This window comes from Schistocerca americana, chromosome X (assembly GCF_021461395.2).
Source record: "Schistocerca americana isolate TAMUIC-IGC-003095 chromosome X, iqSchAmer2.1, whole genome shotgun sequence".
NCBI lineage: Eukaryota > Metazoa > Arthropoda > Insecta > Orthoptera > Acrididae > Schistocerca > Schistocerca americana.
In genome coordinates this window covers 771,881,652-771,894,443 of record NC_060130.1, presented here as the reverse complement: position 1 = coordinate 771,894,443, position 12,792 = coordinate 771,881,652, and the positions used below count along the sequence as shown (strand labels likewise).

Sequence of the window (12,792 nt, the reverse complement as noted above, 5' to 3'; positions counted from 1 at the left end):
GCACGGCGCCAAACACGCATACGACCATCACTGGCACCAAGGCAGAAGCGACTCTCATCGCTGAAGACGACACGTCTCCATTCGTCCCTCCATTCACGCCTGTCGCGACACCACTGGAGGCGGGCTGCACGATGTTGGGGCGTGAGCGGAAGACGGCCTAACGGTGTGCGGGACCGTAGCCCAGCTTCATGGAGACGGTTGCGAATGGTCCTCGCCAATACCCCAGGAGCAACAGTGTCCCTAATTTGCTGGGAAGTGGCGGTGAGGTCCCCTACGGCACTGCGTAGGATCCTACGGTCTTGGCGTGCATCCGTGCGTCGCTGCGGTCCGGTCCCAGGTCGACGGGCACGTGCACCTTCCGCCGACCACTGGCGACAACATCGATGTACTGTGGAGACCTCACGCCCCACGTGTTGAGCAATTCGGCGGTACGTCCACCCGGCCTCCCGCATGCCCACTCTACGCCCTCGCTCAAAGTCCGTCAACTGCACATACGGTTCACGTCCACGTTATCGCGGCATGCTACCAGTGTTAAAGACTGCGATGGAGCTCCGTATGCCACGGCAAACTGGCTGACACTGACGGCGGCGGTGCACAAATGCTGCGCAGCTAGTGCCATTCGACGGCCAACACCGCGGTTCCTGGTGTGTCCGCTGTGCCGTGCGTGTGATCATTGCTTGTACAGCCCTCTCGCAGTGTCCGGAGCAAGTATGGTGGGTCTGACACACCGGTGTCAATGTGTTCTTTTTTCCATTTCCAGGAGTGTATAATACAGTACCATGCAGAAAGGATTTAACGATTAAGTTGACAGAGAAAGGGCAAAAAAATTACAGAAATCCACAGACGGGGTTCGTTGTGCATCAAGAAGCACTTTGTGTTAAGGCATGCAGCACGTGAAGACATTGGTGGTGTAAATAGTAAAATCACTCTAAACGGAAGCATAATTCCACTGTAAATTCCATCAGTTTTCGATGAAACTGAATTAAGAGTATGGAGACTTTTCATAGGACTCAAAAGTACATTGGTTAAGTCAAGCGACATACCTGGAACGATTTTGTTGTTTAAAACTCGCTGTTGTTGAATTTATGAAGGAAAAAGGAATGCAGGAACGAAAATTAGTATTGTGGACCGGGGGCGTCCACATTGATGAAAATCTCGCTGATACCTGGTAGGATGGATGGAAGGGTTCTATGACAGCACACACACAATGAAAATAACACGGAATAGTGAACAGTAAAATATATTACTCAGCTTTGGTAACGCTGGTTACAGCAATTGTAGATGCAGGTTTAGCCTACCTGTCTTGCGCTGGCAACAGTTCCCTGAAGACAAAATAAATAATGGTCCCTGAACTAAAGTCGGAGGGAGACCAATCTTCTGCCTTGATGTACTCTTCGAAGGACAGTTCCAAACAATCAGAACTTATTTAAATCTCTAGACATGCGGTCTCTGTCTATACACGATAATTCTATTCAACGTTTCTACTGAAGGCCAACCACTGTTTGTCTATTGACCACTTTTTCTATCTCACTCGATAACCTGAAGACTTGAAGACACGACGAACGTTCTGCAGGAACTCCCTAGCAAGACTCGAACTGACTTGAACTTGCAACTCACCACTTCAGCGCGTACACGGTTACTTAAACGTCTCTCTTCCTGTTGGCGCTGCCGTTCCAGGGCACGTGATTCTCGTGGGCAGAGTGATTAGTTTGCGCCCAGCGATGTTCCTGCTGCGGACGTACTTCCACGGTACTTCTGGTGCCAACTGTCGCAAAATCTTCTTGTGTGGTATCTCAGTACACTACAATTGTAACAGCGAGAAAGCATTGCAGACCTCACATTTTAAGTGGACTGCCCACACTACCCACAATAAGACACTACAAGATAAGAAACAATTTCATATTTGATGGAGATGCATTTAAAAAGAAAATTGCGTTATAGAAGTGACAAATACAGTCATGTTCCCTAAGCTCACTGTCCGTAAAGAAAAGGGAGGTTTGAAGAATTCATTGTGGCTTTAAAATAATTACATGGATAGTGTCCTGAACGTTTTGAGGACGCTGTCAATCTTATATATGTTTTCGAGTCGTTTTCGAGACAGATTGCTGTTTCAGTTGAAAGCGACCCTGTGCATCTGCAGATGTAACTTATTGACCTGCAAGTATATTCCCATTTTAATGACAAATCCCTTTACGTTAAAACCGTCCAGAACATCTACATTGTTTTCCTCAGGTGAAGTTTCCACATCTCCATAATGAGGTTGCAAAAGTGCTACAACATTTCAATCGACATATTTGTGTGAAAGACTTTTCTCGAGTATGAAATTAAATAGAGACGATTATGTGGTAAACTGAGTGTGAAAATATGTGAGATTGTCTGTGTCTGTCCTTATGCCGAAAGTTTGTCAAAGATTAAAACTATATTAGTCTTCGGTGCAGCAAAAATAGTTAAATAATACCGAAAATTTGTTTGGTTTGTTATATATGTTGTTGAGAAATGTAAATTTAAAATCAAGTCTTATGCAGTGTGCATTACCATTTAAATGCAGCGCACTCGCAGTTTTCCCCTGTCCCCCCTCCAATCGCTCAGACAACGTGCCATGGCAGTGAGGTAAATGTGCAGCGAGGCTGAGAGCTATGGCTCTCGTTCCACGGCCTGCATACCGAAATCTTGGCTGGCTCTGAGCTAAGGGATGAGGAGGGAGAGGAAAATGGAGGCCGCATCCAGACGAAGCTAGAGCAAAGATTCGACTTGTCAGACGCCACACAATTTGCTGACAATATTACTTGCAATAAATTAGATTTCCGTTCTGCATTAAGTGGAGAAGCCTTATTGGAACTTCCTTATGACCCCAGTCACTAGGATGATATGATGCACCTGTCTTGTGACGAACGACAGTGAATGCTGACTGAACTCATTGCTGCCTTTAGGGAAAAAACTGAGTCAAAGGTAGTGAAAAAATCGTTTGCGGTTGGCATCACCAATTATTTGGATTCATTAAGTGTCTTAACGTAAGGGAAGAATCATTTGGTAACTGATTTGGTGGACAAGACTGATGTTTTGAAACAAAAATTAATCCTATGAGAAAATCGACTTCAAGTTCATGACATGGAAAATTTTCCCTAACTCAAGGCAGTCGTTTGTGGACCAGACATCATTGACTACGTTCACATTTCATCATGACTTCTTGAATAGATTCCCTGAAATTGCGTGACTGAAAACTGGTTTCGATTTATTTGACAGACAGTTTTATTTTCTGATTGTTGATGAACCTCATTACATGATTTTTGAGCTGACAGTCGTGCAGTGTATCACCCAGCTCAACGACCTCCTTGTTCAGTCTAGGAATTTATAAATCTTTAATTAAATGTTACCGCAAGAGCAATATCTTCGACTGCGCAGACAAGCCACTCAGCTTTCTTTAATGTGTAGTTTTACATATGTGTGTAACTGTTTTTTTATTATAAAACTGAGAAAGTCTCACTAACGTTCGGGTTTAACAGATTTTGTTTTACATAACTCAATGTGTTTGACTGTATCATGAACCATAGTTCCAGATATATTACATATTCTAAAATCGAAATGTGTATGCATTTATAAACGTCACAATATAGTGCTAAATGTCTATATGTAAAGTCTTTTGTACTTCCGCTCACTATTTAATAAGTAATAAAAGCTATTGCTTTTGCAAAACATTATAAAGTGTGAAATAAACATACACGATCAAATCCTGCTCATAAAAGTATGCTGCAATATTGGCCTCTTAGAAGTAGTTGCACTGTGTTGCAAACACACGTCTCCTAAGTTACCCTCGTGTGCAGTCTTCAGCATAGAGCCATCTCGCTCAGACACCTTCTCGGAATAGCGCAGTGGGGGGGGGGGGGGGGGGGAGAAGCCGAAACGCTGAGCAGATTCAGTTCCGTTCGCAGAGCGCCGGTGATCTCTGGGAGCTCAAATCTTGACCAGGCCTGCGCTAGAGTCTTCTAGGGTTGCAATCTTCCTGCAGACAACAGCATCGTCTGCATACAGCCTCGTAGAACTTCCGACGTCATTTCTTGATAATTTACATATACACTGAAGAGCCAAACTGGTACACCTGCCCCCACGAGCACCCAGAATTGCCGGCCCACGACGTAACATGGATTCAGCCAATGTCTGCAGTAGTGCTGGAGGGAACTGACACCATGAATCCTGCAGGGCTGTACATAAATCCGTAAGAGTACGAGGGGTGGAGATCTCTTCTGAACAGAATGTTGCAAGGTATCCCAGATATACTCAATAATGTTCATGTCTGGGGAGTTTGGTGGCAAGTGGAAGTGTTTCAACTCAAAAGAGTGTTCCTGGAGCCACCTTGTAGCAATTCCGGACGTATGGGGTGTCGCATTGTCCTGCAGGAATTGCTCCAGTCCGTCGAAATGCACGATGGACATGAATGGATGCAGGTGATCAGAGAGGATGCTTACGTACGTGTCACCTGTCAGAGTCGTATCGAGTCGTATTAGGGGTTTTCTCCATATTCATGAGGTTTTCTCCATATTCGTACACGTCCACCCACTCGATAAAACTTGAAACGAGACACGTCCGACTAGGCAACATGTTTCCAGTCATCAAGAGTCCAATGCCAGTGTTGACGGGCCCAGACGAGGTGTAAAGCTTTCTGACATGCAGTCACCAAGGGCGTACGACTTGGCCTTTGGCTCCAAAAGCCCATACCGATGATGTTTCGTTGAATGGTTCACATGCTTCCACTTGTTGATGGCCCAGCATTAAAATTTGCAGCAATTTGTAGAAGGGCTACACTTCTGTAACGTTAAACGATTCTCTTCAGTCGTCATTGGTCCCGTTCTTGCAGGATCTTTTTCCGGCCGCAGCGATGTCGGAAATCTTATGTTTTACCGGATTCCTGATATTCGCGGTACACTCTTGAAATGGTCGTACGGGAAAATCCCCACTTCATCGATACTTCGGAGATGCTGTATCCCCCCCGCTCGTTCGCTGACTATAACATCACTTTCAAACTCATTTAAATCTTGGTAACCTGCAATTGTAACAGCAGTAACCGATCTAACAACTGCGCCAGACACTTGTTGTCTTATGTAGGCGTTGCCGACCGCAGCGCTGTATTCTGCCTGTTTACATACCTCTGTATTTGAAAACGCATACCTATACCAGTTTCTTTGGCGCCTCAGTGTACAATGAGGTCACAGAAGTCTTGGCATACCACCTAATATCGTGTCGGATCTCCCGCCGTAGTGCACCAACTCGAACTGGCAGGGACTGAACAAGTCGATGGAAGTTCCCTGCAGAAATGCTGATCCATGCTACCTCTATAGCCGTCCAGCATTGCGAAAATGTTGCCGGTGCAGGATTTCGTGCACAAAGTGACCTCTCGATTATTTCCCATAAATGTTCGATGTGATTCATGTCGGGCGATCTGGATAGCCAAATCATTCGTTAGAATTTTCCAGAATGTTCTTCAAACCAATTGCGAACAACTGTGGCCCAGTGACATGGCGCTTTATCACGCGCAAAATTTTCATCGTTGTTTGGGAATATGAAGTCCATGAATTGCTGCAGATGGTTTCCAAGGCCAAGGCCAGAGGATCCAGTCCGTGACATGTAAACACAAAACCGTCCATGGCGTTCTTCTTCTGTGCGGATGCACACATGTTCCCCGAACTCTTACGGGACTTGGTAAGAATATCTTCCATGAGTAATGAGTGTGTTGGGATGGGACATTACGAATGTAGTGTGTGGACATACAAGGTGAGAATGTGGGTCTAGCGGGAGGCGTGCGCGAGATAGTCCCTGCAGTCGTGCTATCCTCTGTGCCCTCGGTGGCTCAGATGGATAGAGCGTCTGCCATATAAGCAGGAGGTCCTGGTCGGGGCACATACTTTCACCTGTCCTCGTTGATATATATCAACGCCCGTCAGCACCTGAAGGTATTAATATAATTCTAATTTCGTCTAGACGGCTGCAGGTCATCAATGGTGTCTGTTCTTTCAGACATGTCCGAAGAACAGACGCCATATCCATATGAGTCTTAGTATTAAGTGACTAGTCCACGTTTGAAGTCACTGAGCTGTCTTGACTGACCCCGTCTGCTATTACTATTTATCTACTGACAACACGATAGTCGCCGCCTCCTTTTATATTGGCGGGTCCGCCTGTCGTGACATTTAGTGGTCAAGTACGCATTACATAGGGGTGTCCGTATACTTTTGGTCGTATAGCGTATGTTTGCACTATGCTGGAGGCGCAGTATTGGAAGTAGACTCTTCGAAATCTTCCATTAAGTTTGTTAGTCCCTTTTAGCATTAGCTTCAATAAAAGTGCCTACTCCAGTGTTTTGCCGACCTCCTCGGGGAATTTATATTATATTTTATTTTATTTTTGTGTTTGTGTTCCTTTCATTGACAAAAAAAGAAAACAGTCTTCTTCTTGACACATGAATTTTTCAGGTGGACCACGACCGATTGTCGCAGTTTCCAGTCGCGAGGAAGGCTATACCCGCTTTTCGTGTGGCTGCGATAGGCTTTTGTTGCCGACTTTTCTATATTCGTTGTATGACATTTGCAACCACGAGTTTCTGTCCTCATTTCTTCCACGCACACTCAGAAATACTCTATAGCTTCCCGTTATCATTTCACAACATCATTTGTAACGTCGTTTCGCAGCAGTCTTCGTAGAAATATTCTTTCGTATCCGCAGCCTACGAATGACATTGTTGTGAAATTACTGCATATAACAGCGTAGGAAATAACACGCTCGCATTTCATTTGAATATCTTCAGTAGAGTTATCTTACACGGAAATAACACAGGTTCGTATTTGTTTACTTTAGCAGTGTGCTGCGTTATTTTGTTGTGGCTTTTATAGCGCCATGGTGTGGTGCTGCTGCGCAGTGATTCGAGATATAGCGGATGCGTTCGACGTCTGTGTCAGACACGCGGGGACGGCCCGCCGATTTGCCTTTACACAATCAACATGTTTCTCGGAATTATTCATGCCATCGTCTAGTGCTTTGTGCTGTAGGAGGGTCAGCATCATACATAGTACGAAAGTCACGCTGAACACTTATTACTGACCCGCACTCGCAAAGCGTTGAACACTACTGTTGTCTCGACACCATTTTTACTTGAACTGAAGTGAGCGCACAATGCTGCTACCTAGCGGGAACCATGTAAAATTCGAGAGTTCGTTCTTTCAACAGTACGTTGTTCACGCACATATCTCAAATAACATAACAGTCATCATTTTTTAAAATCGGATGATTCTCTTTCATACCCGCTATATATACGAGCCAGAACGGCAGACACATAAGAAACAAAAATAAATGACGTAACTTCTGTTTTTCTGGATATTTATTTAAACCTTATGATCACTACTTTTTATTCTACACTACTGGCCATTAAAATTGCGGCACCACGAAGATGACGTGCTACAGACGCGAAATTTAACAGACAGGAAGAAGCTGCTATGATATGCAAATGATTAGCTTTTCAGAGCATTCACACAAGATTGGCGCCGGTGGCGACACTTACAACGTGCTGACATGAGGAAAGTTTCCAACCGATTTCTCATACACACACAGCAGTTGACTGGCGTTGCCTGGTAAAACGTTGTTGTGATGCCTCGTGTAAGGAGGGGAAATGCGTACCATCACGTTTGCGTCTTTGATAAAGGTCGGATTGTAGCCTATCGCGATTGCGGTTTATCGTATCGCGACATTGTTGCACGCGTTGGTCGAGATCCAATGACAGTTAGCAGAATATGGAATCGATGGATTCAGGAGGGTAATACGGAACGCCGTGCTGGATCCCAACGGCCTCGTATCACCAGCAGTCGAGATGACAGGCATCTTTCCCTCATGGCTGTAACAGATCGTGCAGCCACGTCTCGATCCCTGAGTCAACAGATTGGGACGTTTGCAAGACAAAAACCATCTGCACGAACAGTTCGACGACGTTTGCAGCAGCACGGACTATTAGCTCGGATACCATGGCTGCGGTTACCCTTGTCACTGCCTCATAGACAGGAGCGCCTGCGATGGTGTACTCAACGACGAACCTGAGTGCACGAATGGCAAAACGTCACTTTTTTGGATGAATCCAGGTTCTGTTTATAGCATCATGATGGTCGCATCCGTGTTTGGCGACATCGCGGTGTACGCACATTGGAAGCGTGTATTCGTGATCGCCATACTGGAGTATCACCCAGCGTGATGGTATGGGGGTGCCATTGGTTACACGTCTCGGTCACCTCTTGTTCGCATTGACGGCACTTTGAGCAGTGGACGTTACATTTCAGATATGTTACGACCCGTGGCTCTACCCTCTATTTGAATCCTGCGAAATCCTACATTTCAGCATGATAATGCACGACCGCATGTTGCAGGTCCTGTACGGGCATTTCTGGATACAGAAAATGTTCGACTGCTGCCTTGGCCAGCACATTCTCCAGATCTCTCACCAACTGAAAACGTCTGGTCAATGGTGGCCGAGCAACTGGCTCTTCACAATACGCCAGTCACTACTCTTGATGAACTGTGGTACCGTGTTGAAGCTGCATGGGCATCTGTACCTGTACACTCCGTCCAAGCTCTGTTTGACTCAATGCCCAGGCGTATCAAGGGCGTTATTACGGACAGACGTGGTTGTTCTGGGTACTGATTTCTTAGGATCTATGCACCCATATTGCGTGAAAATGTAATAACATGTCAGTTCTAGTATAATATATTTGTCCAATGAATGCCCGTTTATCATCTGCATTTCTTCTTGGTGTACCAATTTTAATGGCCAGTAGTGTACATACATAAATTATCTAGATGACAGGGTAGACAGCAGTCTGCGATTGTTTGCAGTGGTGTACGCGAAGGTGACGAAGTTCAGTGACTACAGGAGTATGCAAGGTGACTTAGACAAAATTTCTAGTTGATGTGACGAATGGCAGGTACCTTTACATGTATACAAATGTAAGTTAATGGAGATGAATATGAGAAACAAAACTGTAATGTTCTGTTACAGTGTTAGCCGTATCTTGTTTGACACAGTCTCGTCGTTTAAATATCTAGGCATCCGCTCCGATACCTGAGTGGTCAGCGTGACGGATTGCCGTCCTACGGGCGCGGGTTTGATTCGCGGCTGGGTCGCGGATTTTCTCCGCTCAGGGACTGGATGTTGTGTTGTCATCATATCATCTCCATCCAGCGCGCAGGTCGCCCAATGTGGCGTCGAATGTAATAAGACCTGCCCCGTAATGAGCCTCCCGGCCAATGACGCCAAACGCTCATTTCCAATATCTAGGCGTAGCATTGCAAAGAGATATGAAATGGAACGAGTATGTGAAGATTGTGGTAGGGAAAGCGAATGATAAATTTTTGATTTATTGGGAGAATTTTGGGAAAGTGTGGTTCATCTATAAAAGTGATCGCCTATAGGACGCTAGTGCGACCTATTGTTGAGTACTGCTTAAGAGTTTGAGGTCCGTACCGGGTCGGATTAAAGGAAGAGATCGAAGTCATTCAGAGGCGGGCTGCTAGATTTGTTACCGGTACGTTCGAACAACATGCAAGAGTTACGGAGATGCTTCGGGATCTGAAATGGGAATCCCTGGAGGGATTTCGAGGAGCATTATTGAGAAAATTTAGAGAACCGGCATTTAAAGCTGAATACAGAACAACACTAGAGCCGCCAACATACATTTCGCGTAAGGATCACGAAGATAAAATGCGAGAAATTAGGTTCAAATGGTTCAAATGCACTGTGGGACTTAATATCTGAGGTCATCAGTCCCCTACACTTAGAAGGACATCACACACATCCATGGCCGAGGCAGGATTCGAACCTGCGACCGTAACTGCCGCGTGGTTCCGGACTGGAGCGCCTAGAACCGCTCGGCCACAGCGGCCGGCGAGAAATTAGGGCTCATACGGAGGCTTATAGACAGTTGTTTTTCCCTCGCTGTATTTGCAAGTGGAACGGGAAAGGAAACGACTAACAGTGGTACAGAGCACCCTACGCCACGCACCTTACAGTGGCTTGCGGAGTGTAAATGTAGATGTGAAAAATACAATTACGAACACAAAAGAATTAAATGTAAAATTGAATGGGTGTTTATGTTTTTACTGGGATGGTAATATTCGTTCGGTTAATGTTATAATTACCGTGTTTCTTTGTTGGGTTGCTGAGAGTATTTTATTTTACTTGGCGAAAATTAGTTCATTTTGGTTTTTGGATGCGTGCATCAACTGAGTTAATTTTTAGATTTAGTCTAACATAAAAAAAGAAAGTATAACTGATTAATGAAACACCGTTTATGTTACAGATCTCTGCCGTCATGGATTTCGACGAGTATCGCAAAAGAGGTAAGTTTCATTTAAAATATTCACTGTTTCTTGTAATGAATGCAGTATCTAAAATTAATCTGTAAGAAAACTGTTTTATATTTAAAACTGTTTTAGAAGGAAGGAAATGTTACTGAATGTTTGCCGACGGTTTTGCTCAAGGATTTTCCTTGTTTAATAAGTGAGTCGTCGTGATGAAACAACATTTCGAGGAACGTTTCCGCTTGCTAGGATCCGAATCCGCTGTTTTACACCCTCCATTCCCTGTAGGCGTTCGATTGCAGATAAATGTCGCAGTAAATAACTTGGTCGGATTCAATATGTGCGACCCGGCGGCAACTGTATCAGACCTTATTGTGAAGCATTGTCTCAGCTTCAGCAGTGTCTATTGACATCTGTGAACATGGCCTGCACAATATCACTTCTCGTAACATTTCTTACAAACTTGGTGACGATTAAAGACTCGTAGACCTTGCTCTCGTGTCGCTATTACTCAATATTTTCTATTACTTTCTGCTACCGTCGATCTTACACCAAAATGACGTTCACGCGATATGTATTAGAGTCTAATATATTTGAACCGCTTACTTGACATAGTCACTCATGGAGCAGGCGATCTGTAATTACAAATGTTGCCGTCATCTTATACGAACACATTATTTGCCAAGACCGCAAATGTTTGTGTAGTGATGACTAGTTTCGGAAAATTTGAATGCCCATTTTCAAATCTGTAAATGCGCAAGATATAAGAGGCAGATGAATAGTCGACTTCAGTATGTAATATAAGACAACGGAGAAACAGATAAGTGAATTACATAGCACATTACGATAAGCAGTAGCGTCTACAACGGCCATTATAGATAGCTAATTTGTCATAATCGGTAAAAAATGTTACTGTCCAGCTGTCAACTGGAGGTGTTTCTTAAAAAGAAAGAAAGAAAAAAAAGCACTACGGGACTCAAAATCTGAGGTCATCAGTCCGCCGGCCGTAGTGGCCGAGCGGTTCTAGTCGCTACAGTCTGGAACCGGGCGACCGCTACGGTCGCAGGATCGAATTCTGCCTCGGGCATGGATGTGTGTGATGTCCTTAGGTTAGTTAGATTTAAGTAGTTCTAAGTTCTAGGGGACTGATGACCTCAGAAGTTAAATCCCATAGCGCTCAGAGCCATTTGAACCATTTTTGTCATCAGTCAAAAAAAAATGGCTCTGAGCACTATGGGACTTAACATCTATGGTCATCAGTCCCCTAGAACTTAGAACTACTTAAACCTAACTAACCTAAGGACATCACACAACACCCAGCCATCACGAGGCAGAGAAAATCCCTGACCCCGCCGGGAATCGAACCCGGGAACCCGGGCGTGGGAAGCGAGAACGCTACCGCACGACCACGAGATGCGGGCTGTCATCAGTCCCCTAGACTTAGAACTACTTAAACCCAACTAACCTAAGGACAACACACACATCCATGCCCGAGGCAGGATTAGAACCTGCGTCCGTAGCAGCAGCGCGGTTGCGGACTGAAGCGCCTAGAACCGCTCGGCCACAGCGGCCGGCGGAAGTGTTTCTAACATGGTACTTTCTAAATGTACTTGCTGTCAACGACTTGTAACGTTTGATGCACATTTTATTTCTCTAATTTAATAGAACATTATACAGTATTACCTTTACTGTGAAGTACGTCAGTTATGAACAAAAAAATGGCTCTGAGCACTATGAGACTTAACATCTGAGGTCATCAGTCCCCTAGAACTCAGAACTACTTAAACCTAACTAACCTAAGGACATCACACACATCCATACACGAGGCAGGATTCGAACCTGCGACCGTAGCGGTCGCGTGGTTCCAGGCTGAAGGGCCTAGAACCGCTCGGTGACAGCTGCCGGCAGTTATGAACACATCTTGTATTATTTTATTTATGACTGTGCATATTTTAGTTTCCTATTTTTTATCTTACAGTAACATTATTACCGATTATGACATAGTGTCTGCCTATAGCCGTCGTTATAGACGCTACTGCTAGTACGAGGGGCGTTCAGTAAGCAATACAACAAATTTCTTTTCTGAAAACACGTTGCTTTATTCAGGATTCCAATACATCATGTTATTCCCTACTCTTTTGACAACAAAACCTTATTTTTCAACACAATCTCCATTCAATGCTGTTTCTTACGCTACCTTACCGGGAGGGCCTATATGCGCTCAAGGGATCATTCTATTGGGCGACGTCAGAGCCAGTGTCTTGCTGCATCAATAACTTCCCCATCATCCACCGACGATTTCCCGCAGAGATCATTCTTCGTTGAGCCAAACCGATGGAAGTCGGAGGGTAAGAGATCCGGGCTGTTGAATGGCTGAGGAAGGACAATGATGTTTTGTGAGCTCCTCTCGGGTGCGTAGACTGGTGTGAGGCCTTGCGTTGTCATGAAGAAGGAGAAGTTTCT

General features: G+C 44.8%; 1 protein-coding gene across 1 annotated transcript in view; it reads left to right on the top strand.

Annotated features, from left to right (window-relative positions):
• The window catches only part of LOC124555426 (histidine decarboxylase), a 387,573-nt gene that overhangs the window by 142,842 nt on the left and 231,939 nt on the right, over positions 1 to 12,792 (top strand). Inside the window, exon 2 of the mRNA XM_047129330.1 lies at positions 10,329 to 10,368. Within this exon, the coding sequence (XP_046985286.1) occupies positions 10,341 to 10,368 (28 nt within the window). The 5' untranslated portion in view covers positions 10,329 to 10,340. The remainder of the gene's footprint in view (positions 1 to 10,328; positions 10,369 to 12,792) is intronic.